Source organism: Dreissena polymorpha, chromosome 5 (genome assembly GCF_020536995.1).
Source record: "Dreissena polymorpha isolate Duluth1 chromosome 5, UMN_Dpol_1.0, whole genome shotgun sequence".
Classification (NCBI taxonomy): domain Eukaryota; kingdom Metazoa; phylum Mollusca; class Bivalvia; order Myida; family Dreissenidae; genus Dreissena; species Dreissena polymorpha.
The window spans coordinates 73,245,262-73,272,444 of NC_068359.1; the positions used below are offsets into that span (position 1 = coordinate 73,245,262).

The following is a 27,183-nucleotide window of genomic DNA, read 5'->3' on the forward strand; positions in this document are numbered from 1 at the left end:
CTAATCAGAGACGACACTTTCTGCTTAAACTATATATTTGCTAAGAAGACACTTTTTTAAAACGAAAAATATCATGAAAACGGAAAGTTTCGTCCCTGATTTGACTTCACAGGCTTATCTAGGACGAAACTATACGCACATGCATTAAACCCCCATTAAAACTTACAATTCAACGCGGAATATGCCTAACGCTTGAACTCTGAGCTTTCACAGAAAACTAAGAGAAATTATGTGATGATTTATCGTTTAACTTACATTAGAATCAAAGATCTATAAATAAAGATTTATTGATAGATCTTTTGGAATGCATAAAATGATGTCAATAACATCAATATCATGTGACATTACTTGACTACACTTGGTTATTTAATTTCAATGTTGATTAATTAGTCTAATGTGTATTATCCATCCACCTTTGTATAAATTTGATGTCCATCCGTCCGTCTGTCACAAACTGTGCATGGCAATATCTCAGAAACTATTTAAGATATCAGCATGAGAACTAATGGGTGTATATAATCAGTTACGGGAAGTTTCATGCACACGAACCATAACCCGACACCTAAATTAATAGGCATTGCCCCTCGTCTGTTGTGCGATGCAACTTTTCAGGGCCATATCTCAGATATGATAAAGATTTCAGCGTGAAACTTCATGGGTGTGTAGAAATCATTAGGATTCATAATGATTATTCATAATATCAGGGCATTGGCACCTATCCATGAACACAATTTATTTTGCGGTGGTGATATCGATTCAAAGAATGTGTTTGTTCATCGGAATTCACTTCGCAAATGATACTGGTGCGTTTTTCTTAATGTGATGAAATATCTGACATATATCTTTTCCTTGTCTCGTGCAAATTGCTTTTTCAACAGTGTCAATTTGAATACCTGAAGATTTTTAGACATTTTTTACAGATAAAACCACTTTACCTCGGAAATATTAACCTTAAAGTCATAAACCCAATAATCATGAAATACTTTTAGTAATCGTTTTAACGATGAAGTTAACGGTCGTTTGATTTGCGCACGTTTTTCACGAGTTTTGTAATGTCACATGAGGCTCTAGTGGCCTTTAGATTAAAATGAGTCAAGTGCACTAACAAGTATATTGATTGAAGCAGTATTTGTTGTATGCATGCACAAAGTTCAAAAAATAATAATGTTGCCTTACAACATAAGCGAAAACATTAAATAAAATATAAAATGAACCGGCAGCCAGACTAATTACCTGTAATTTGCTGTTGTTACAATTGTTAAATATTTTGGTCAATTATTGTTATTTACCTTGTCAAATTGTAAAACTTTATTTGATGTGTATAATAAAATGAGTCTGGTAAGGAAATCCATTTTTTTTTTAATTTTGTTAAACAAATATGCTTGATGGCTATATTTGAGTTATACTAGAATATTTTTTATAATAATTTTATTTGGAACTTTTATATATTTGTGAGATCTCACATGTAGTTGACAGTTGTCATTTCCAACCTCAGGCACTCTGCATGAGCTGCTAATCCCCTCCCCCTGCTGCCAACCCCCTTAAAATCCCTATTTTTGTCCATTTGTTATACAGCAAAAAAATATTAACATATATATAATCTAATGTTTTGTATATAAGTAATTAAAAAAAAAAGTATAACAAATGGACAATTTTGAGGGATTTCGGAGGGGATCAGCAGCTGTGGGTATGGGGTAAAGGCTAATACCAATAGTCTGTGTTTGTAACGAGACTAATTGGAAAAAATTAAATGAAGACTATGACTGTCCATATAAATCATCATATTTTAAAGACCATATTTAAAAGGTTTACAAACTAAAGATTAAAAATTTCATGAATACTTTTAATACAATTATAGTAGTATCATTGTGTTGGGTATTTTTGATGGTGTAAGTTTATTAAGGCTTCTATCGCTTTATGCTCTTAATAATGAGAAAAAATACATAAAATTAGTATTGGTAATTTGAAACAAATATATGATCAACCAAAGTTTATGAAAATACCACATCCACCTGTCAAGTACACATGTTAAAGTATGTTTACTTTTCAGCCAAATAAAAGTCACTCACTGCTCATGTTCTCATTTGTTCTGTACATCACTTGGGGTATTTTTGACAGTCACAATCAACTCTATTATACATCGCCAAACAAAAAGTTAAGAACCCCTCTTCAAATTTAATAAAACACTTTTGTGATGCAATTTGAACTGGATATTGATATCGTTTGAACAGCGTGTAGTGTTTTGTTCATAATATTGATTTTCATACTGCTCCCCAATAGATCATTCAATATTCTGAGGTGCACTCTCGAAATTAAAAAAATGGATCTATCAAACCTTTAACAATTGTTTTTTTTAAATGCAAAGTGCATTCATATATTAAATCTATCACAACACTTCATATAATTTGTAAGCTAAACATACATGTGCTATAGTATTTTGATAGGTGGGAGGGTTTGCATGTGTTTAAGATCCAATTAGAGTTTGACCCAATTTTTGTTTTTCGAGGGAAACATGTATATATTTAACAGTAAATATATTCCACAAAATGACAACATTTGCTGCATCAGAATTGATTTAAATATTCAATGATGACTTTGAAATTTAAGGGAACAATTTAAATTGATGAAAACTACGATTGGAACATATGTGAGGTTGTTTATTTACAAGTCTAATTACCATAAACACATAAACATTATGACAATAAACACATAAACACTCTGACAATATGACACGATTAATAGTTTCAAATCGGAAATTTTGCTGATAATGATATTCAGGCTAGTTCTGTTACAATTGACTGTCTGGCAATAAAATTAAGCATGTATAATATCAAGAATTATAAGTAAAATTATAATCACTATTTAGTATACATAATTTTTTAAGTGTCACACTATATATATATATGCCTAAGCTAGAATCTTACTTATTCCTTTATGTTTCCATATAGGTTGCTGGATTCATCCAATAATGACACTCCTGGATATAGCAGTTAATTAACCAATTTAGTAGGACCCACACAATAAATAAACACATTACAAATCAGGTGTGAATTGTTTTCCATTAGTACAAAATATAACAGTATTTTGTGTAATAAATGCATTGCGTTTAGTTCTAGTCTGAGATGTGTAAACAAAAATTCGTAAACTTTTCAATTACAGTAATGCATGAGCTGTTTGCACAAGTCCTCACCAAGAAGGATCTGTCTAAGGCGGGAGAGTTATTCTCCCTTGACGACAGTGACATCAAGAATGACCTCACACAGGTGCTTGAACGTATCTGTGAGATTGCCAAGAGTCCTGAGTATGCCACAAGTGACAACGATCAGTCAGTGGTAGAGATATGCATCACTAGGGTCACCTCCGCAATAAGGTTGGTGTGGTTCAGCCTAACTGCCTTTATTAGATTTGTGTGCAGCCCTTACCTCTACAAACAATTGATATGGGCCGTGCTCTGTGAAAAAGGGGTTTAATGCATGTGCGTAAAGTGTCATCCCAGATTAGCCCGAGCAGTCCACACAGGCTAATCAGGGATGACACTTTCCATTTTTATGATATTCATAGTTCAAAGAAAGTCTCTTCTTAGCAAAAATCAAGTTTAGGCGGAAAGTGTCGTCCCTGATTAGCCTGTGCGGACTGCACAGGCTAATCTGGGACGACACTTAACGCACATGCATTAAACCCCTTTTTCACAGAGCACAACTCATATGTTGTCTAATCTATGACTGAGTTTGCAGTCTTCATGCTAACTTTAAGCCTGACAGCCTGGGGCTGGTTGAATGTTCTTCAGCTACCAGATATTGGTAATTATAAAGTTCAGCAATTTAATTTTTTCATTAGTTTCTATGAAAGTATTTGGATTAGTGCTATTGGTTTATATTGATTACTGTCAAGACTTGTAAATGTTGGTGTCTAATTTTTGAAGGGAGGGTGTAAGGCCCTTTAGATGAGGAATTTTAAGACATAAAGGGAATTATAGTTTTGATGATAAGCATGATAACTGGTCTTACTGTCTATGTTTATATTCTACTTTGTTATAAACGGTTTATCAAATACTTTGTTGCATATATGCTGAATTATATTAGTAAAAAATGGTTTTGATGAAAATATCTGGGAAGATGTACAAAAATGCCTCTATTTTTTGTCAATATTTGTTCAAAATTTAGTCAATTATGGTCACACAAAGCTTTCATTGAGAAGGGTATTTAATAGAATGTATATATATAAGGAAAAAATATGCCTTTTGAGCTGAATAATGGAGCAGAATTTGGGCCAAAATCACTGAAAAACAATTTTGGGAGGTCAGAGAAAGTGCAGAGGACCGTGACCACAAATCTGTTTTGTCTGTCAAAACATACATTCTTGGGCATTGGTCTCTGACTGGTACTGTAACAATGCCTGTTATTTGTGGATTCAGAGTCAAACAAGTTTGGGAAACAGTCATTAAGAACCTCAAAAATGATTATCCCACTAAAAAAACAATGTTTTTTTTCTTTTAAGGGAGACACTCATTATCAAAGAGAATGCAATGATGCCATAGAACCATAAATTACTGGTACTTAATCAAAACCTGTTATTTGTAGAATCTAACATTATTAACATCAAGAATTTCTTATGTGAGCATTTTCCTTTTTTTTAAAGTATGTTTTTCCATTTCAAGAGAGACACACAGTATAGAGGAGAATGCAGCAGGTCTTGTACAACTCCTGGAAGTGTGCCACACCCACAACCTGCGTCCCTCGGGCATCAAGGACGCTGACCCTCCACACACCAAAATTGCCTCCGACATCATGAGCTGTCTTTTCATGGTAATAAATATATTACCAAGGGGAGAGGGTGTAAAGAAATAATGTCAATTTGTTTATCAGTCTGTCCGCTTAAAATGTCCTACGTCAAATGATTGAATTGAATAGGTCGCTACGGCGTTTAGGATATGGTTTCTGCCTCGCACGCAGGAGGTCATGGGTTTGATCCCACCTGTGGGAGCGTTCTTTAGGTCTCCCCCAGAGGCATCAAGTTATAGTCTTGTTGCAGGAAACAGACTCAAGGATGTTTCAAATAAGCCCTAGGCTTTCTATGCATTTTAAACTAAATGATTGAATCTACACATAAAAAAGCAATCATAGAATTGTTGATGTGCTAAGCACGTTCTCATTTCCAGTGCTCCTTACATTCCCTAGTTATTTTCCCTTAAAGGCACTAGTTCACTGATTTTTTGCTTTTTATGCCCCCAGATCGAATGATCGGGGGTATATTGTTTTTTGCCTGTCTGTCTGTCATTGTATGTGTGTGTCTGTGTGTCATTGTATGCGTGTGTCTGTCCCAAAACTTTAACCTTGGCCATAACTTTGCAATATTGAAGATAGCAACTTGATATATGGCATGCATGTGTATTTCATGGAGTTGCACATTTTGAGTGGTGAAAGGTCAAGATCAAGGTCATTCTTCAAGGTCAAAGGTCAAATATATGGCTTCAAAAGGGCGCATTAGGGGGCATTGTGTTTCTGACAAACACATCTCTTGTTTTAAATTGCTCCATGCCTTATTAGCTGGATTTAGACAAAGGAACTTTTAAGCACCTGTATAATAACAAGGATAGAATTTAGAAAAGATATGAAAGTTTGCCCCGCAAGGGCATGATGTGTCCTTTTTTAATAAAAGTATATGGCTTAAACCACTTGTGTGATGTTATTTTGCTGAACCCACAGCCCAATTAATGCTATTTTAACCCGAACGTAACCAAAACAATCCAATGGCTTGCTAAAAAATAGTACATTTAATAAATCTTTTTTGTCGCGTGCTTCACGAATTATCAATGTCCACCAATGAAGATAATTGGATACATAATGGGTAGCATATTATCACTCAAAAGAACTGTCTGTGTCTGAGAATAAAGCCATACGTCTCACAATTATTTTAGTTATGACGAAAAAGTGATTGCTCTTTTCATTTTCGCTTGCAGATATGCCTGTCTGCAGCCATATTTGTCTCTTACTTTGAGTTCAAATTGTTTATATGTTCCTTTGTTATTCAATCATTATCATAGTTGTTGCCAAGTTTCATTTAAATAGATGTGTCGAAATTACAAGGAATCTATACAAATAAGAATGTCTTATAGTGAATAATTTAAAAAAACAACGTTCCTGTTAAATAGTATATTTTATAAAAGAAATATCCTAACATTAGCATCTATCCGTTTGATAGCAGGATAAATGCATATGAAATTTTGTACAGACTACAAAAATGCAGTAATGATACGAAACAGAGAGTAGTTTACAGGAGAAACTAACTAAGTCTACAACGCCACTATTAAGCATTTGCTGTTTGCGAAATGTTACAATGTACAACCTCTCAAGATGCTCTCTGATCATGTGACCAACTATTTCCTTTTTTTTCATTAAGTGCCTTAAGTTAATATAATCTCCTTATTTGATCTGTATTCAAGTCTAACTTACATCAATTAATTTTTTTAAGTTAAACAACAGAAACAAAAAATCACAGTATAATTAAAAAACCATAAAATCACTTAAGGCAATCTATAGACAAGTCCCTTAAACATTTCAGCATTACAGCATAAAGCACATGGCTGTATGTATTCAGCATAAAACCAGAACAGCCTGTGAGTCACTGGCTGGCTGTTCAGTTTTGATGCTGTTTGCTGCTAATCAGTATCTAATCATATGAAATGAAACATTTAACATTGAAACTATAAAGAAAGTTCTTCAATTTTATTTGATTTTCTAAGGGACTTAACCCTTTCCCAGCTTATAAGCAAAGTGAAAATGGCTATGTGCAAACAGCATAAAACCAGAACAGCCTGTGGGTAACTCGTAATCTGTTCAGGTTTTATGCTGTTTGCTGATCATCAGGAGAAGAAGCCATACACACTTGAATCTAGTAAGAAAAGTCTTACATTAAATATAACTTTCTAAGGGACTACAAATGCGTGAAAATTGTAAGTGGTTAAGGGTTAAAGAGAGTCGAAATGCCTATCTTAGGGGTAAAGGGTTAACATTTCAGCATTACGGCAAAGAGAAGGTGATGTCCCTTGCGATACCTGTCGTGGTGAAGTTCCTTAGCACAGACCATAAGGAGCTGAGTCACAATGTATCCAGTTACCTCTCCCTGGCCGCCATCGACAATGCCGACATGCTTGCCCAGTACATGGATCTTATTGTCAACAGCATTCTTAAAGGTAAATTATTAACCCTTGCCCTTGCAGAAGCAAAGTGAAAATGTCTGCTCATCGGTATCAAAGGGTTGGAAATAAAGCTTTTAAATCTTGAATCTAGTAAAAAAAAGGTGTTTAAATACATTTATTCTTCTTCAGGACTACAAATGCGTAAAAGTACATATTCAAGTAGTTAAGGGTTAAACTGGTCTCCGCATAAACCTTAACCTTTATACTATTTTCAAAATATAATAGCAAATGGTACTACTTTTTATAATAAAATACTTTAACCCTTTGCATGCTGGGAAATTTGTCGTCTGCTAAAATGTCGTCTGCTGAATTTCTAAAATTAGCATTTTCTTCGATTTTTTTGAAAGAATATTATCAGAATAGCAAACAGTTTGGATCCTGATGAGACGCCACGTTCTGTGGCGTCTCATCTGGATCCAAACTGTTTGCAAAGGCCTTCAAAATTCGGTTCCCGCACTGAAAGGGTTAAGAAATTCTTGTGATGGCAGAGATTCTATGTGAGAGCATGGAAGGACTACTCTGCATGGAGATTAATGGCTATATGCTAACAGCATAAAACTAGAACAGCCTGCAAGTAACTCATATCTTCCATAAACTTTTACTTATTTCATAAAAAGAAAATGTCAGTCATAAGATCTCCAGTAGTCATAAGTCAAGTATGAGAGTCAAAGTGGAAATTGATACTCAAATGGATGTTCATTTTGGATAATGAATGTAACATGTGAAGCCTGTAAAAAAGCCAAACAGTAACCCATACATCAATAATCAACACTCAGTGTACATGTATAATAAAAAGAAAATTAATTGAGTTTAAATTGTGTAAACTGTTTTGACTAACAATTATTTTTGGTAATTGAAATGTATGTTTCTGCAAATTTATTGACAGTATAAACGCTCAGAACAGAGTTAGTTTTTGTTTACCGGTCAAATCACTGGTATTTGGCATATTAAATATTTTAAAAGGTCCATAGAACTTGAAATATTGAGGCAGTAGTTACAGGCAATGTCTAGTTAGTTGTTAAAGCAAGCATCATTAAAATATTACATTTGATATGTGCAACAGATACTGGTCATATATTGGTTGGTAAAAATAAAATAATAAAAGTTACACAAAAGTGACAAGAGTCATCTTTCATTTGTATGCCCCCGGATCAAACATATTGCTAAATCATGACATCTGGGAGGTTTTGAGGCCATAGTGCATGATATTTTTAAGTTACACGGCGTGCTGTAAAACCTATAAAACTTTCCAAATACACAGCTGCGCTTTTCTCCTGGAGCAACAAACTCCTCTGCAATTTTAGTTAAGTCAAGAGCATCCGTTCTTTGCTTATGAACATGCAAAGTCATAAGGTTGTTGAGTCTAGTTTGGGACATTGTGCTTCTCAGATTTGTCTTAATTCTTCAAAGCGCAGAGAAGGTCCTCTCGCTTATGGCATTTGTAGCTGGCATTGTCAGTAAGATTCGTATATGAGGTCAACCACAGTATCAAAATATGCCGTCATTTGCATGGATGGAAGCTGCAATATTCCGAGGGAAAAACTTTGACAAAGAATTTGCATAGGGGGACGACAATTTTTGCCACTAATGTTGAGGAAGGGAGGCAAAGTGTTTATACTAATGATTGACCGTTTATCCCTGTGTCCAGGCTCGCTACGCTGTAATAGCAACGCAGTAATAGCAACGCAGTTCACTAGATGATACAGATCTTAACTCATTTAGCCTCTTGAATAATTTTTTTTATATCCCATGAAAATTTATTGGCTCAAATAAATCCTTTGGCTTTCTTTAAGTATTTTCGTGTATGTTTATTCTTGGATTTGCAAAAGAAAAGAATGAATACTCCAGATAGCAGACCGACATTGGCCCAAGGTCTGCATCAAGTTGGCATGATGTTGCCGTTGTCGTGCTAACGTTGGGCCAATGTGATTAATGGGCGTTTTTTTTTAAATAAGGAAGCATGATAAAATATGTCTGATCCAGAGGAGATTAAGCAATTTATCTCCTAGCTAAGCATTAATTCTCTTTTTTTTTGTCAAAAAGTGGACCGGCCGACAGCCCACAACGGCCCTGAGATAGCAACTTGATATTTGGCATGCATGTATATCTCATTGAGCTGCACATTTTGAGTGGTGAAAGGTCAAGGTCATCCTTCAAGGTCAAAGGTCAAATATATGCAGTAGGGGGCATCGTGTTTCTGACAAACACATCTCTTGTTTTTTATTGTTCAAGTGCAATATTATTCGACACATTTAAACATTCTGAAGGACTCCCACAAAAAGAACAAATTCTAACATTCAGTGCCGGATATCCAGGCATGTTTTTGGTTCCAATAAAAGTATTCTGATCGACTACTTTGTCTTTGTTTCATTTCTCAAGCATGTGCACCCATTTAACATTCCGTCTCTGTAGATAAAACAAATCAAGGCGACAAAATTTGATAAAAAAGAGCACCGCCTTGCGGGTGCAGACCGCTCATCTATTTTTTTTTTAAAGGTGAAGGGACCTATCTCAATACTTCAATCAAAAAAGATGGAGGGGTGGGGCGGAGAGGGGTGTATAGTGTGGGGGTGTGGTCATTTATTACATTAGCTTCCAAAAATAAGAAATAAAAATGCAAAAAAATATAATTAAAACAAATTGGGGGGGGATTCTTTGGTGGGATAGTTGGACGGTCTTTCAAAAATAAAATTAATAAAAATAAATATTTTTGTTTTTTAACCATGTGTCAAAAAAACTAATTTTTTTTTTTGGGGGGGGGGGGGGGGGGGGGTCGGGGTATAGTGTGAGGGTGTGGTCATTTATAAGATGATCTTAAAAAAAAAACAAAAAAAACAAAACTTTTTTTTGGGAGGGGGATTTTGGGGGGGGGGAGTCGGGGGTGGGGCATGGGGGATGGTTTGGGTTGAGTCTATTGTAGTATGTCAGGTAAGAGCTGTTTTGTCAAAGTATCAATCAAATCTGATCATAAATAACGAAGTCAAGGCAATTTTAGCAAAATTTATTTATTTGACCTTGAGAGTCAAGGTCATTCAAAGGTCAAGGTAAAATTCAACTTGCCAGGTACAATACCCTCAACATAGTATGAAAGTATTTGAAGTTTGAAAGCAATAGCCTTGATACTTTAGAAGTAAAGTGGATGTAAACACAAAATTTAACCATATATTCAAATACTCAGTTTTATATCCAGTAGGGATAAAGATATACATATTTCATAGTAAAAACACTCTTTTATTAATATTTCGCCCAAACGGGCTTTATCAAAGTTTACAAATACGAATTCACTACATAGTTATAACTGTTGTACACTTTATTGGTGTATACAACAGTTATAACTATGTAGTGAATTCGTATTTGTAAACTTTGATAAAGCCCGTTTGGGCGAAACATATATTCAAAGTTACTAAGTCAAAAAAGGGCCATAATTCTGTCAAAATGACAACCAGAGTTATGCAACTTGTCCTGTACAGTCCCCTTATGATAGTTTGCGAGTGTTCCAAGTCTGAAAGCAATCTCTATGATACTTTAGGAGTAAAGTGGGCCAAAACACAAAACTTAACCAAATTTTCAATTTTCTAAGTATAAAGGGGCCATTTTTCTGTCAAAATGCCAGTCAGAGTTACATAACTTTGCCTGCACAGTCCCCTTAAGATAGTTAGTAAGTGTCCCAAGTATGAAAGCAATAGCTTTGTTACTTTAGGAATAAAGTGGACCTAAACACAAAACTTAACCAAATTTTCAATTTTCTAAGTATAAAAAAGGCACATAATTCTGTCAAAATGCACACCAGAGTTATCTAACCTTTCCCGCCCAGTCCCCTCATGATAGTAAGTAAGTGTACCAAGTTTGAATGCAATAGCGTTGATACTTTATGAGAAAAGTGGACCTAAACACAAAACTTAACCGGACGCAGACGCTGACGCCAAGGTGATGACAATAGCTCTTTTTTTTTTTTTCAAAAAATAGATGAGCTAAAAATAACGCCATGCACCTCAAAGCCCCACCTGGTTAATTTCTTATAACTGTGCCTATGTTCTTAAATGATTCATCTACAGGATTATTCCATCACAATATGTAAACACAAGGGAGATACTCAAAATAAGATTATTATTAGATGATGAACAGACTTTGTTGCCTTTGCTTGAATGCTTGTGTACATATTAATTCAGATCAGCATAATTATGTCAATGTTGAATAATAATTATTCTGTAAGCAGTTTTGTTAGTTTATAAAATAAAGTACCATATTTATCAAGCTATAATTGTTGGACAATCTTTATTTGAATAAACATAAGTGATGCAATATTTTATCTTAAATAATACTGGCCATATTCCTCAGCTTTCTCAGAAAAACACTTATCGAAATTTAGTTTGCTTGCTATGATTTTGCGCCAGATTTAAAACGGTTATAGTCTGTGTACCAACTTGAACTTCTCTTGGGCAAGCTTGTCACATCTACCGTAATTACTCTATGTTTTCGGACACTCTAAGTTTTCAGACACCCCTTTTTTTAGCAAAAATAATTATTTTTCGTGACTCTTAATTTTCGGACACACGAGTTTTCGTCCATAATTAATATCTCTAAGTTTTCGGACAGTATATTTTACAGCGCTATTTTACCAAATTTCGGTCCTGTTTTTGATATCTAAACACACTTCGATCATGGGGTTTTACAACCGGATTAATATCATAAAACGTGGCAGGTGCATGCCTGAGGGCAACGGACCATTACATTTGCATTATTGGGTAAATAACCTTGTAAACCGGTATTAAACATTAGTTTCGCCCGATAGCATAAGCGTTATGACAATTATCAGGGGTAGTGCCAATTAACAAGTTCAATTATCTACCGCAATGGTATTGCCGATTCTCAGTAAAATAGCTGTGACAAATAATAAACGCTTCAAAGTGTGATGCACTCTATTGCAAGTTTTACGACCAATAGAAGGTGTAAGACAACAACAATCGGAAACGAACAAACAAAGAATTCATAGTTTGCTTTTTTGTTGCGTTAATTACAGGTTCATACTTGCGAGTATCGGTACATCAAATGCTCCTCTTTGAACTCGTTGGCCAAAGTACAACCTTGAAGTAACTTTCTGTCAAATAAATTAAGCATTTAAAATTATTTAAAATGCAACGCAAACATAACTGTAATTTATTCTATATGGGTTTTTACAAGCGCGTGCTATGACCGGTAGTCGTTGAAACAATGGACGCTATTTTCGGACACTTCAATTTTCGACTCTAAGTTTTCGGACACCTGTATTTTGAGAATATTTTTCGTATCTAAGTTTTCGGACATGAATAAAAATAATTATTTTTAAGTGTCCGAAAACATAGAGTAATTACGGTATGTTGTTTACCAGTACCGAATGCACATCCTACAGGGACAGATCTTGGGCAAAATAGCAGGGTACCGTGCCCTGCTATTGTTTGCCTCCCATCTGGATTTGCTAATACCGGTAGGTGTGAAAACAGTTAAATATAATAATTTGTATATGTTATCAAAAATGACAGGCTAATGAAGAATATGCTGAAAAACATTTATTACAAGCATTGGAATAAGGAATTCCTTGGTTACAGCAAATAAATGAAAAGGTCACCAGACTTATCCAGCTTTCCATCCTTCCCAGCTCCCTGTACCCTTGTGTGGACCTAGATCTTCCCCCATACTTATGCTGTGATGTGGTGCATGGTATTATGACCAATATTCACTCAAGTCAATAGCCAAGTTTGGGACTTAAACTTCTGAGCCACGGCTACCAGTCCAGCGCTCTAACAACTGCACAGTGACCTGGCCTTGACAGCACTTTGTCCTTTTCAATTTTGTTAACCCTTTCTAACTTAGATTTGTAATTTCACGCATTTGAAGTCCCTTAGAGTTATATTGAATTTAAGACCTTTCTTACTAGATTCAAGTTTTTTTAAGACTTCATTTCCAACCCTTAGATACTGATGAGCAGCAAACAACATAACACCTGAACAGACAGCGAGTTACTCACAGGCTGTTCTGGTTTTATGCTGTTTGCTTATAGCCATTTTCACTTTGCTTTAAATTAGAGTGGGAAAGTGTTAAACTTCTGAGTCTCCGTTACCAGCCCAGCGCTCTAACAACTGCACTCAGTGACCTGGGTAACGTTTTACGAAGCTACTTACGCAATTCGTAGACTTACACACATATTCAAAATTCAGTCTAGTTCCTTCAAATTATTGCTACATTAAAATTTGGTATGTTTGAAAACGAAATTCATAATATAATGCTACATTCTAAGTAAAAATTAGTTTGCCTCAATCTTAAATAAATGAAATTCAATTATTTTAAAATATTTGCGTAAGTCTAAGACTTTCTTAAGTTGCTTAGTAAAACGGTACCCTGGCCTTCACAGCACTTTGTCCTTTTGTTAACCTAACATTTACCTCACAATCTTTGTTGTTAAATAACTAAAGTAGAACTAAATATTTTGAAGAAACATGCCCGAATACACACCCAGAGTGGATATGGAAATGAGGCATCAATTCATTGTTTCAACAATAAATTATTGCAGTTGTATGGTTATGGCAAAAAGATTCACAATACTTGTAGATATTTGTATGTGGTGATTCGATGTTTACACAAATATTAAAACAGCGCTTTAAGTCCAGTCTGAATTATTAGTTGATGTTAATTACATCTCATTTATATATGAAGACATATTGGTTATGACCAATATGTCTTCATATATAAAAGAGATGTCACGTAGGCACACATAAGTTAATTTCACAAGTGGCTCCACGCACAAAATGGTAATACAATTTTAACAATGAAGTCAATAAGAATCCCTCCAGTCAAAATTACAAATCACTATCTCGGAGCATTCAGGTTTCTATGTTGCAAAATATAAAGTGGATCTATCACAATCGCCCATGCATTTTGCACTCAGCCAGTAATAACAGGGCATTGTCTCAACATTTTGGGAATATGAGGTACACCAGTCAAATTGCAAATCTTATTCAAAATCTATTGGAAAATGCATAAATGTTTGATGTAAATCATTTGAATATTTATTGATATAACTTATAGAAAATACCATTTTAATTATAAACATTTTAGTTAAATAGATATTACTATCTATCTTTCCAAACATCTGAAAGTCAAACTATTCATTGCAAGTTTTTAGAGGAAGTTTGCACGCAAAAAATCATGCCATTGGGAATATGACCGCATATTTGCTATAAAATCAGCAAAAAAGCCCTGAATACTGTTCAAAACAAGAGCTGTCACCATATGATGACTTATGCCCCCTATAAACGCTTGCTAAAAATTATGAGCTTTTTTCGAAACCTAAACGCGGACCCTAAGTTCAAGGTCACAGGGGTCAAAATTTGTGTGCGTATGGAAAGGCCTTGTTCATATACGCATGCATGCCAAATATGAAATTGCTATCTGAAGTGACATAGAAGTTATGAGCATTTTCCGAAACCTAAACGCAAAGTGTGACGGACAGTCTGATCACTATATGCCCTCCTTCGGGGGCATAAAAACAGCTTATGTCTAAAGAACAAAATAGAAAGTCTTGCACCAGCATGTAAGCAGATTTATTCCAATTTTCATTCCAACATGTAAATAAAGTAATAATGAGAACTTGTCATACAATGATTTCAAACTGATCTTTCATTTTGAAAATGGTGCAGCAAATGATACAATGCAAATAAAAGAAACAAATGAAAATGAAACATGCACAATAAAAAATAGAACGTTTGTATGATAAAACAATAATGTAAAAAGATATAAGCCCAGGGCTATATTACTTCAATGATCTTGTTTATATAATGTTTCAATGTTAGAATTGTATGTGTTGAGTTTTATTTTAAATTCTATATCAAATAAATAGAAATATAAATACAAGCACAATTGATAGTTATTCCAGTTTCATTAAATATATTAACAGATGATCAAAAAAGTTTAAGGTACCAAAACTAGAGTAAATCATTTCTATAACTAATTAGTTTATATAAGCAACATCATTGAACACAGTTTAGTACATTCTATCATTCAATGACTTGCAGTAGTCCATAGATATTTTTTTATTAAACTAAAAACATAACATTTTAAAGGCAAGTAGACAATGCTTACACTGTAACAATGTTAGTTCTTTTTTTTTTTAAATCGTATGTGACATTAGAACATTGTATTATATACACAATGCATGGGCTTAAGTGAAGCATGCTTTATACAAAGAACTTGAAAGAATGGAAAATGATTTTTTAATTACAAACATTATTTACAAAAACGGTTTTTATGATGACTTTGCTTTTCATGGTACATGATTTTTTGTTGGTATGGTTATATTGACATATTTATCAGATCTTAATTTTTCCATCAAAATAATCCAAGATATATATTTTTTCTTTACTTGGTAAAGCAAATGTGATTTTAAAAGATCACAACTTTCACAGCAAAATTGATAAAATAGGAACATATAATTGCGCAACCACAGTTGTTCTTCAATGAATCAAGGCACACTGTATTTTTAAAACATAACAAGTAAAAATCCCAGATTTTGTATAAAATCAAATTTCTTAAACAGAAAACAGTGGTTTCAACTGTAAGACTTTGTAACAATTACATGATTCAATAAAAATTGATGCTAAAAATTCAGTTCAGTCTGGGTTTTTAAATGTTTCACTCTCCATACAGTTCTAGGTTTTTAAACGTCTATCATTACATAACTCTGCAGCAATAGTGTACATTTCCACTGGCATGTCTGTAACCACTAAAAATGCATTTCAGTATGTTGTTTGTAAAAAAAATTTAAAATACAAACCCTGTAGTTATAGTTTCAATGTGAACTGGCATGTCTGTAACCACTTAAAATGATGCTAAAAATGAAGTTCAGTCTGAAGTTTTAAATGTTTCACACCACAAACTCCGTAGTAATTGTGTCAATTTCAACTGGCATGTCCGTAACAACTTCCTGGTACTGCTCTTCGCCATCTGTCACGACTGTCGTCTCCACGATCTGCTGCTCCCCTTCAACCTGCAGTGATTTATTTTTATTTTAAAGCCTGTGCCTTTGATATTGGAAAAAATAGCGCCATAACCCATGAAATTTGGGGAAAATGAAACATGTTTACTATGATTATATACAAAAGCATTCAAAGTATTGTTAAGTGCATGTTTTACTGATTTTTGTTTGTCTCCATTATATTATAAAGTGCTATGGAATTATATTGTTAAACAGCAAATGTTTTGGGTTTTAAGGTGGATTTTTTCGTCAGATTTTTTTGGGGAAAATATGCCATTAAAGGCTGTTGTTTTAGAAAAAAAAATCACTGACCTGATCGAACATCATTGTATTGCCCGTGTCCAGCACCATTGTGTATACCCCAGAGTCACCATGAACCGTCGTGGTGATCATCTCCCCTTCGGAACTCACTGGAACATGCATCTCTTCGACAGTCTGTTCCTCCATATGATGCGTCTCCATTGGGACCTCATCCTGGATGACATCTTGGTGGTCTTGATGTTCTACTTGGCCCTCGTCTTGCACCTGAATGTAGGTCACCTGCATATGTTCCACTTGGTGCTCAGTCTCAACTTCATGTTCCATGTGTTGTTCAGGAATGCCACTGTGATCTTCCACCACTACAGTCATCTCTTCCTGTGGCTCATGCTCGACATGCGACTCCTCAATCACATTTCCGATGCTTTCAACATGATTGCTTTCACTCTGCTGAAACGCATGCACGAGGTCTTGCAGTTTCCCGTTCATCTCGCTCTCCCCAGCATCTGCCTCTTCGTTGAAATCGTCGGCGGTCTGAGAAAACACTTCTTCCTTCTTGCTGCCATGTAAAGCCTGAATAACAGGCGTGGATGCAGCTGTTGTAGTAATCACCAACTGTGCCTGTGCTGCTGGCTTGACCTCATTGGGTTTACGCAAGACTGAGGCCAACTTTCTGTATGGCTGGGCAACTATTGTCTGACCTTGTTGTGTGACTATCGTCTGACCTGCTTGTGTAGTGACTGACTGCTTGGGTATGATAACGTACTTGGTCTGGACTGCAGCAGTCACCTGAGGCTTGATCAGAGGTGCAGAAATAGGCTTGTTTGGCTGGACAACAATCTGCATGGGTTTTGGGTCAACAGCTTTCGGTTTCTGAATCTTGATCACTTTCGGTTGGATTGCTTGTGACTTAACTGTTACAGTTGGCTGAATGGCTTGTTTAACATTCACTATCTGTGACTGACTCGCTTTCTCCGACACTGGTTTAGGGTGGACTACAATCTGCTGAACAGCTTTCTGAGCTTCAGTTGAGGTGGGTGACCTGACAACAACTGCTGGGGTCATCTTCACAACTGCTGGCTCTGTCACCTTAGCGACAACAGGTGGACTAGAGATGACTGGCACTTCTGTACTTGACACTGCTTGCGCTTCCTCAGGTGCTCCTTTGACTACCTCTGCCACTTCTTCGACTTTCTTTTCAGGGTCACCATTTTCAACTGGTTTCTTTGCTGCCTCTTCTGCTTTTGCCTTTGCTTCAGCTTCGACCTCTTCCCTTTTCAGCAACTTAAAAACTTTGACAGTGTCGCAAGCTTCCTGACTAACAATGAGCTTCTTGGTATCACCTGTCTTGTAGTAGCAGAGCTGGTATGGCTTGATTAGACCGTCAAGCTTTTCTTGTTGAAGTTCCCTGTGACTCATTAGTGTCTGTGTTCGCTTGCCTTCTGCATTCAGTATGTAAACTGAGCTTCTCTCCCATTCTGTCACATAAATGTTGTCCTCGTCATCAATAGTTAGGCCGCGTGGTGTGATCAAGTTGTTGTTAGTGCCTGAATACTTGAACTTGATCTTGCCTGACATGTCGACATTTACGATGTAGGAGTTCTGTTTAATGCAGTCAGACACAATAAGTTGTTTGCAGTTACTGGAAACAGTAAAGTACAGTGGCAGCTTGAAGAGACGTGAACCATTGGTATCTGTGGAAACAGCCTGCAGGACATTACCAGTGTAGTCCAGAAGATATATCTTGAAGTGGTTGATGTCTACATCATGGTAGCGACCATCTTGAACCGAGGTCAAAATACCAGCCTTGATGCATGTGATGCCTCTGTTGGTTCCGTTGGTAACAAAATATTCTTTCAATGCGAGCTTTCCATCAGCCATTACGACCTTCTGAATGCCTTCTTTGGAGAATGGCTTTGTAAAATATGCACAACTTGCATCAACTGGGCTTACAGATATATCTTGCGGAATTGTGTCCAGTTGGGCCTGGCTCAAGTATTCAAACTCTTTGCCAAACAGTTTGATCTTTTTGTTTGCCATGTCAACCATAACAATCTCCCCGCTTGGGAAGACACCGATTCCTGTGATCCAACATTTCTGCTCTTTGTTGTCACTATTCAGTTTGATAGTTTTCTGGCAGAAAAACTGTGCCTGAATGGGTCGCTCTTCTTTCTTCATTTCCTTGATTTTCTTTGGTTTTACTATCTTCTCCACCACAGCTTTTGGTGTGGCTTTAACCGCAGGTTTTGTTGCAGCTTTAGGTGTTTTTGCTGCCTCTGCAGTGGCAGTATTGGCCTCATTTTTTTGCTTTGGCGCAGCTTTGGATTTTGGAGTTGCTGCAACTTTCTTGGCGAGCTTTTTGATCTGAACATCATCTACTCCTACAGGCTTATTGTAATCCACTACTTTAGTTATTTTGATCTTAGCCTTCTCTCTGTTTTCAGGAGGTGTAGCAGCAGAAATCGCTTGGGCCTCTTTCTCAAGTTTCTTCTGTAGCTTTTTCATCAACTTCTCAGCTGGCTTCATGTCACTCTCTTTAAAGACTTTTGGCTTTTCATCATTTGCTTCAGAATCGCCCTCAGAATTGTCACCTTTTTCTGCTGTTTTCTTCTTAGTACTTTTCTTCTCAGGGGCTGGTTCCTCGTCCTCAGCAGGCTTGGCTTTCTTATCCTTGATGAAAGCTCTTAGTTCAGAAACTTTCTTGCCGCTAGGCGTTTCAGTTTCGTAGTCTGCATATTTTGGGTTTGGGGTCTTAACTCTTTTAGACAGAATTGGTACTTCAAGCTCATAGTCTTCGAACTTCTTATTTGGTGTGATCATTCTTCTTTTTCTTGGAGGTTCATCTTCTTGAATTTCTGCTTTTCTTTTGTTTACAGGAGCTTCTTCCTTTTGTTCATTTGCAGTCTCTTGTTTCTGGGTTTCCTTTGGTACTTCTTCCTTCTCTTCCTCTTTAATTTCCTCCTCCTTTGGTTTGTCTTGTTTAATAGGCAAAGCCTTCTCCTTAGCAGGTGTTACAGTTTTCTTTATTATTTTACTTTTAGGTAAACTCTTTGCAGTCTTCAGCTTGGCTTTTGCAGCAATAGCCTTAGCTTTTTCGAGAGAGGCTTTTGTGACATTGGACAAAGTTTTTGGTTTTGCAGTCATCTTTTTTGTTGCTGGAACTGACTTTTTCATCACTGGCTTAGCTAGAGACTTTTTCACAAGCTTACTTGCTGTTTTTTTCACAGGTGTTTTAGCTTTTGCAGGTGTTTTCAAAACAGACTTTGCTGGGGTTTTAGATGCTGCTTTTGCTGGGGTTTTCACGGCTTTTGCTGGGGTTTTATTTTTTGCTGGAGTCTTTTTTGTTTCTGGCTTCTTAACTTTTGATGTTACTTTTGCAGTTGGTTTCGCAGATTTTGGTGTTGCTTTCTTCTGAGCTGACTTTGCTGGAGTTTTCTTGGCTGGTGTTTTTGCTTCTGTTTTCGTTTTCTTTGCAGGGGTAGCCTTCCCCTTTTCTTCGGATTTTCTCTTGCTGGCAGTCATTGTACCTGAAATACAAGTTAACCAATATATTTTTATGGAATTTCTCAAATCTGTAGAAGGTATTCTTTAATTGAAATAAGTGCATTTTAGATAATTATAATAAAATATATTTAATAACACAGATCACAGTTGTATTACAACGAAAGTTATGTGAATGACAGCTGAACATTATCTAACATGAACATGGGCTTTAATAGTTCTGGCTACCATAACTTTAAATGTAGCTTAACTAGCTTTTTACGATTTTTTACTGGCGCGACTTAAGTAATGGATCAACCCCATTAGGTAAGTTAACAGGGGTTTTCCTCGCTTCATTGGGAAGAGGCCCTAGCCTGTGGATTTTTGGAACAAAATTTCTAATTTTGGGAAGAATTCTCGCTAAAATTACTGCTTTGGGAAATGAAAAAGCTGGTGTAGTTAGGATTTTGGGAAAAACTGCATGATTTTAAAGAATTTTTCAATTGGGAAGGGGCCATTAATAGGCCCCTGTTATATAAGGCTGAAACCCCTCGTCAACCAAAAATTCCTGAAAAGTTGACATCTTTTAAATGCAGTTATTGGCCCAAATCAATCACTTTATCGGAAAGATTGACATTTTTTTCACATTTAACTGATACAATCTTATACAAAATACTACATCAGACATTTGAAATTTATCTTTTCTGCTCTAACATATCGAGAAAAACAGCGATGTGACAGACTTTTTTTAATGAGAATCTCCCGAGATTTCATGGTCATATGACGTTATTTCTATTTTCGGTAACATAACATGTGCTCAAGTGTTTTCCAATTCAGAATGACATATCCCAGTATGTTAAATTATTCTTACTTGTTTTGTAAACAAATTGTAGTGTAAATACAAACTCAAAGTAAAAATAATAAAAAATAACTTGATTCACTTTGAAATCATTATTTTAATCCATCAGACGTAAGTAATACACACATTACACAAATAATAGATTTCAGAAAACGAAAGTAATGTTTACATTTTCATAAAAAAATGTCAAGGTTGATCTGGAAGTACAGTCGATTAGTGTATAGCGGATTTTAGTGAGTAACGGATAGCTTAAACGTTTTTTGCAAAATACTTTAATTTATGTTAAGATTTATAGTTTTCTATGAATTGAATACAAAAAGCCTTTCATTGTTAAGTCGATTCATGTTTTTGTTGATGTGTGTCAATGTTTACAACTGTTTCTTTTTTCGAAAGCAAAACAATGTCACGTTATGTACGCACCGTTTTTGTGACGACAGGAAAAGTGCAGACAAATGGTTCTTGAATTTTGCAGATTTTGTTTGGTAAACATAATGTTCATTGATGTAATATTTTAGTATTATGTGTCCTTTACAAAAGTAAGAATGCTCAGAAACCAGATTGATGCGTACGATATAAAATAAGCATGAAAGCTGCAACTCTGGATTTAGTGAATAACGGACATGTGGTGACCCATATTCAGGAATGTGGGGATTGTCTAAAAATAAATATAAACTCAATTGAAGTTGTCCAATACACATGTGGTTAGCACGTGGCTATGATATTCATAAGTGAAAACATCATTTTTAATGAAAAATAATCAAATTATAACGAAAAATCGATTTCTCTGAAAACATATTTTTCACTATCAAATCTATATATAGATTCAACTCAAAATGACCCGAATATAGGGTGCATCGCTTTGAACAGCCATTACTTCATCAATTGTGCAGTGATTTCCTAGACATGGTCTTATTAAACGCAGAAATGAATTTCCTTTCTGGAAATGTACATATATTAAAATTATTTTTAACAAATGCTGTGTCAAATTTCAAGAAATAACACGATACACATGTAATCCGATAAAGAACTAAGCCAACCAGTAATGGCTGAATCAGTGTACCATGAAATTCGCGCTGTAAACAAATAATCTTTTTTTGGAAATTTAAAACCGCTGGCATGTTTCAATAGGAAAGACATGTGTCTATCTAGGTTTAATGGTTTAATTACTGAATGCATGGTGTTTATGTTGAAATGAGACTCGAAGTCCTTAGCTATCCGTTATACACCAATCGACTGTATCCAAATGAAAACTCGTCACGTAACAAAGCAACAATTGAATGGCGTCAAAATTGTGAATTTCAGGCTAATGAGTTATTTTCATCTATTGTAAGATGCATTTGAAACAGTTTAAACCTTAAAATTTGCCTTGATGCAGTAATTTATATTCATTCACCAATATTATTGAAAAGTATCCAAGCAAATGAACTGCCTTTGATTTATAGCGTGAAATAAATATATAACAACTATACAATGCGTGACATAAATATAAAACAACTATGGTTGACTTTATATATGGGGTTCGTTCGCTTCAGCGTTCAGGTCTGCCAATATTATATAAACTGTTCACTGAAGTTTCTTTAGCAAGGGTTTTAATAAATATTGCATTTTATAAAGCTAATCCTGTAACTACAAACATTTCTTGTGAAGATAATATTATGAATGAATTAATTGAAGTTATAAACCTAAAACATTATACATGAACTATATTTGGAATTAAATGATAGTTGAGGAGTTTCATACACACAAATTTGAAACTAGTGTTTCAAAAGGAATGGGTCTTCAAATTTGAGCCAAATTCTAGCATATGTACTTACAATAATCAGTAGATATGCATTACGAGTATTCATCAACCTTGCTATCACGCAATGATACAAACAGATAAAACTAAACATACCATTTGATTAAGATGCAAATTTTAAAAATGTAAACATTCCCCACCCACTCTGGTAAGCGTTGCTTAAGTTAAATCTAAACAACCATGTTGTTTTCAAAGAACGATAAAACGGTCAGTCGTTTAAGATAAATAATCGCTTAGAAGCAATATTGTACTTTCCTCGCGAAGCAGTTGCTTTTTAAATTATAAAATAATGTAAATTTTGTACTACCAGGTAGTTTATGGCTGTATTTTGCCAAATTTGAAGAGAAATTGACACGAAGAGTCCGGCTATCGCTTCCCTGGGTGATCACGTGACGCAAAAGTTTGTAAACACGCTTAAAGCGTAGGTATTCGTTCTTTTCCGTCGACTACTCGTATATTTCCGTGTAATATCAATTATAGCTCGCACCGGAAATTTCCACTGAATTTACGTGAAATACCGAGCAAATTTGATTGTAGTATTTACAGCACGCTGTAAAACACATTTTGCAAAGCGTTGTGCAGGTATCAATTGCCGACCCAATCAGAAATATTAGATCAGCAACAAACCGGACACAAACAAGAAGAATACTTCAAAATATAAAGAATTACATGTTTAAGTTCGTCAGCAACACTGTTTAATTGTAATAAAAGGTGTGCGCAATATACTAGTATGTATATTTATGTCATGTCTCCCAATTCTTGACAAGTGCGCGGTATCTTTTAAGTAATTAATACATCAATGTACTATTACCGAATATTAGGCAAAAATCCGTGCATAATTAAAAGGCAAATGAATTATTGTGCGATATGTTTATCAGTTTAATATTTTCGTGATTTTTGTATAGAATTATTTTGAGTTTCTTATGATTTTTTTATGTATATAATATACTGCAATCGGCATTGTTTTTCTTTTAAGCATATGAAGTCTGACCTTATGTTCAGCATTCTTAAAAAAATATTAAACATTAAATACTAGTGTCACTTTGTGAACAACAAATACGCCCAATATACGTCCATTATACAGTATACATGGCAACTAACCAAGAATTATGTCAAACACCAAAATAAAGCACGCAGTTTTAAACATAAATATATAATTGAATAAACAAATAAAAAACAAATCGAAATAAGATCCGGAAAAATCCTCCTAGTTATTTTATACACGTGCTTAGTATTTGAGGGATTTTTTTTGTCCCCCACTATAGTAGTGGGGGACATATTGTTTTGCCCTGTCTGTTGGTCTGTTGGTGAGAGGTCAAGGTCATCCTTCAAGGTCAAAGGTCAAATATATGGGTCAAAATCGCTCATGTAATGTACACTTTTGCAATATTTCAATATTCAAGATAGCAACTTGATATTTGGCATGCATGTGTATCTCATGGAGCTGCACATTTTGAGTGGTGCAAGGTCAAGGTCAAGGTCATCCTTCAAGGTCAGAGGTCAAATATATGTGACCGAAATCGCTCATTTTATGAGTACTTTTGCAATATTGAAGATAGCAACTTGATATTTGGCATGCATGTGTATCTCATGGAGCTGCACATTTTGAGTGGTGAAAGGTCAAGGTCATCCTTCAAGGTCAAATATATGGGTCAAAATTGCTCATGTAATGTCACTTATGCAATATTGAAGCTAGCAATTTTATATTTGACATGCATGTGTATCTCATGGAGCTGCACATTTTGAGTGGTGAAAGGTTCAAGGTCAAGGTCATCCTTCAAGGTCAAACGTCATATACGGGGACATAGTGTTTCACAAACACATCTTGTTTGCTTTATATTTTACGGCCTGTGCCGTTTGGATTAAGAAAAAATAGGGCGATAAACCAAAAATCTGGAAAAATGAAACATTATTAATAATTATGATGGCAAATAACATTATTTGAATTGTTTATATAAGTGCTCTTTTAACTGCATTACTAAATTATATAATAAAATACTATGGGCTTACATTGGTGTATATATAATAAACTAAATATACACATTTTTTAGTTTATTTGACAAGTTTTGGACCTTTTTGGGAACATTTTCGTAAGATTTTTTTTAAAAACGTTAATTTTGCTATTGTGAAACAACCTGTAGGAACCTCAAGTTTTTTGGGAAAATCACTGTAATTGGACATAATAGTTGAAATATTAAGTTATTTATTGGGATGGCATTCATGCATCCAATGCCATAAGTGAGGTGCTATTTAAACACAAAACATATTGGATTAAAGTATTTGTATGTGGAATTTATTTATATAAACATGTATGTTTACAATCGTGTGAACGGAATTCCAAACCGTCATCATCGTTGTTTTGAAGGTCGAAATGTTAAATGTTAACACCACACGTTAAAAAATCATCACCGAAATACGTACAAAATAATAAAACTTTATTATGCGATTTTTTACATAAATTTTAAGAACCATGAATTACGTATTCAACATTTTTTTTACATAACGCCAGGTATGGGGATTATTTTAGCCTCGTCCTACGGAATAGGGATTATGCCATATGCGGCCAGCGTAGGTCAAGACCAGCCTACGCAATCGCACAGTCTTGAGCTACGATGTAAGCTACACAGACACACAGGACAGGCAGGCTGGATGGGAGCTACCCTGGCCGCATATGGCATAAGACCATTGTTCGCTCACACGTGGGTCGATTTGTCTTGGCATCCTTTATCGCATAAATTATTTCAGCGGTATTCCGATTCTTATTTATAAAACAACTACATTAGCTTAAATAGGTCATAAGGTCTTTTACAAATCTGTTTCATAAAATCGTCCGGAATCGTCCAATCTGCTTTTAAACGGTAAAGTTGGCATTGCGGATTAAGAAAACACAACAAGGATATGAACGCCACCTCAATGCAGTTTGTTTTAATATCTTATTTGCGATGCGCATACATGTAATAGGAACCTGGTCATAAAATTAAGAACATGGTGGTTTTCGAAGTTTAGCACACACAATCGCATGCACGCACTCATAAATTATTTTCAGAGTGATTAATATATTTGTTTCAACAGGTATAAATGCCGTCTTCGTAGCATGTTGGCCACTGGTAAGGACGATTCACTACGTAGGGTTTGGTCGAAGATTTGAGCCGCGAACGCAAATTCTTTTTTATTTATGTTGGGGTGTCTACCCAGCAGCTATATTGTTTCATTTAAGTCACGTAAACATCATATAAGGCAGTCCTTAAACAGGAAAGAATATGTTTATCAGTTATTAGCACACTAGCCTCGTTGTTGAAAAACAAGTCTCAGTGCATGTATGCCCTACTCAGATTAGCATGTGTAGTCCGCACATGACTATCAGGGATGACGCTTTCCGCATAAACTGGATTAAAACCAGTTTAAACGGAGGGCAGCTCATACATCTCCACCATTGGATAAAAACACTTTTACTGCGAGAGCATTTGTCCAGTGGTAGGACGCAGGTTGCGGGATCGTGAGATCCCCGGTTCGAATCACATCAAGGTCGCTTGAATTTTCGAGACAAAGAATCTATCCAAACGTTTGTCCTCGAAGAAACGTGACTAATGGAATGGGTATCTGTAAGGGCAATAAGCAAATGTCCCGTCACTGCATACCGCGCCGAGTGTTAACGGACGGCGTGTGACCCAGTGATCGGGCGACGGAAGGCGTATTGAACAAAACCTTTGACAATCTTTGAATGTTAATATCAGACTGTGAACATGACCGTTAACCTTCACTTTCAGGCAAGCACGCTCTTGCGAGAGTGTTGCCACAGATTTACACGCAGAACCCCGAGCCGGTAACCAGGCGACTTCCGGAACTGGTTGCTGTTTTTGAGCCTTGTGGCGTGTCGGAGCGCGTCAGCCTCTTGCAAGTGTTTGGCATGATCGCCAAGTCCAAACCAAAGGTATCCAATAAAGTCGAAACCCAATGTATCCCCTCATCATGATCAGGCGTTCTGCACAATTCAAAGTTTTGGGTTTTCGGTTAAATCAGTGTTTGTTTCATCTACTCTACACATTCCACTATCATTTCTACTAGTTGATCGAAACATCGAACACACTCAAAAACAAAAATATATGACGTGACGTCTGTCGAAAAGGATCTAGTACAAGAATATGTCTCCTTTTGCGTACACATTTCGTAACTTCAAAACAAACAAAAAAACCTAGATTGGTAAGCATCATTTCAACAGTAGCCCAAATGATACCCGTGCTTAAAGTCAATATAGACAACAATGTTGACATTTGTTGTCTATGTTGTACAAATACTCGACTTTTTTCAACCTTGAAGAAAGAAACACTTATTACGTACATCAGCTACGTGGGTATTTTATTTAATCTACTTAAAGTACAATATTTATTTACAGATAAGGGGTAAAACGACGTTACCATTTTTAGCTCATCTATTTTTTGAAAAAAAGAGCTATTGTCATCACCTTGGCGTCGGCGTCGGCGTCCGGTTAAGTTTTGCGTTTAGGTCCACTTTTCTCATTAAGTATCAATGCTATTGCATTCAAACTTGGTACACTTACTTACTATCATGGGGGGACTGGGCAG

The 27,183-nt window shown here is 35.6% G+C and overlaps 1 protein-coding gene across 1 annotated transcript in view; it reads left to right on the top strand.

Annotated features, from left to right (window-relative positions):
• Nucleotides 1–1,252: 1,252 nt before the first annotated feature.
• Nucleotides 1,253–27,183, top strand: part of LOC127831804 (ventricular zone-expressed PH domain-containing protein homolog 1-like) — a 56,988-nt gene continuing 31,057 nt past the window's right edge. The window contains exons 1-5 of the mRNA XM_052356880.1: nt 1,253–1,338; nt 3,160–3,370; nt 4,658–4,805; nt 7,018–7,192; nt 26,368–26,531. Coding sequence (XP_052212840.1) covers nt 3,162–3,370; nt 4,658–4,805; nt 7,018–7,192; nt 26,368–26,531 — 696 coding nt within the window. The 5' untranslated portion in view covers nt 1,253–1,338; nt 3,160–3,161. The remainder of the gene's footprint in view (nt 1,339–3,159; nt 3,371–4,657; nt 4,806–7,017; nt 7,193–26,367; nt 26,532–27,183) is intronic.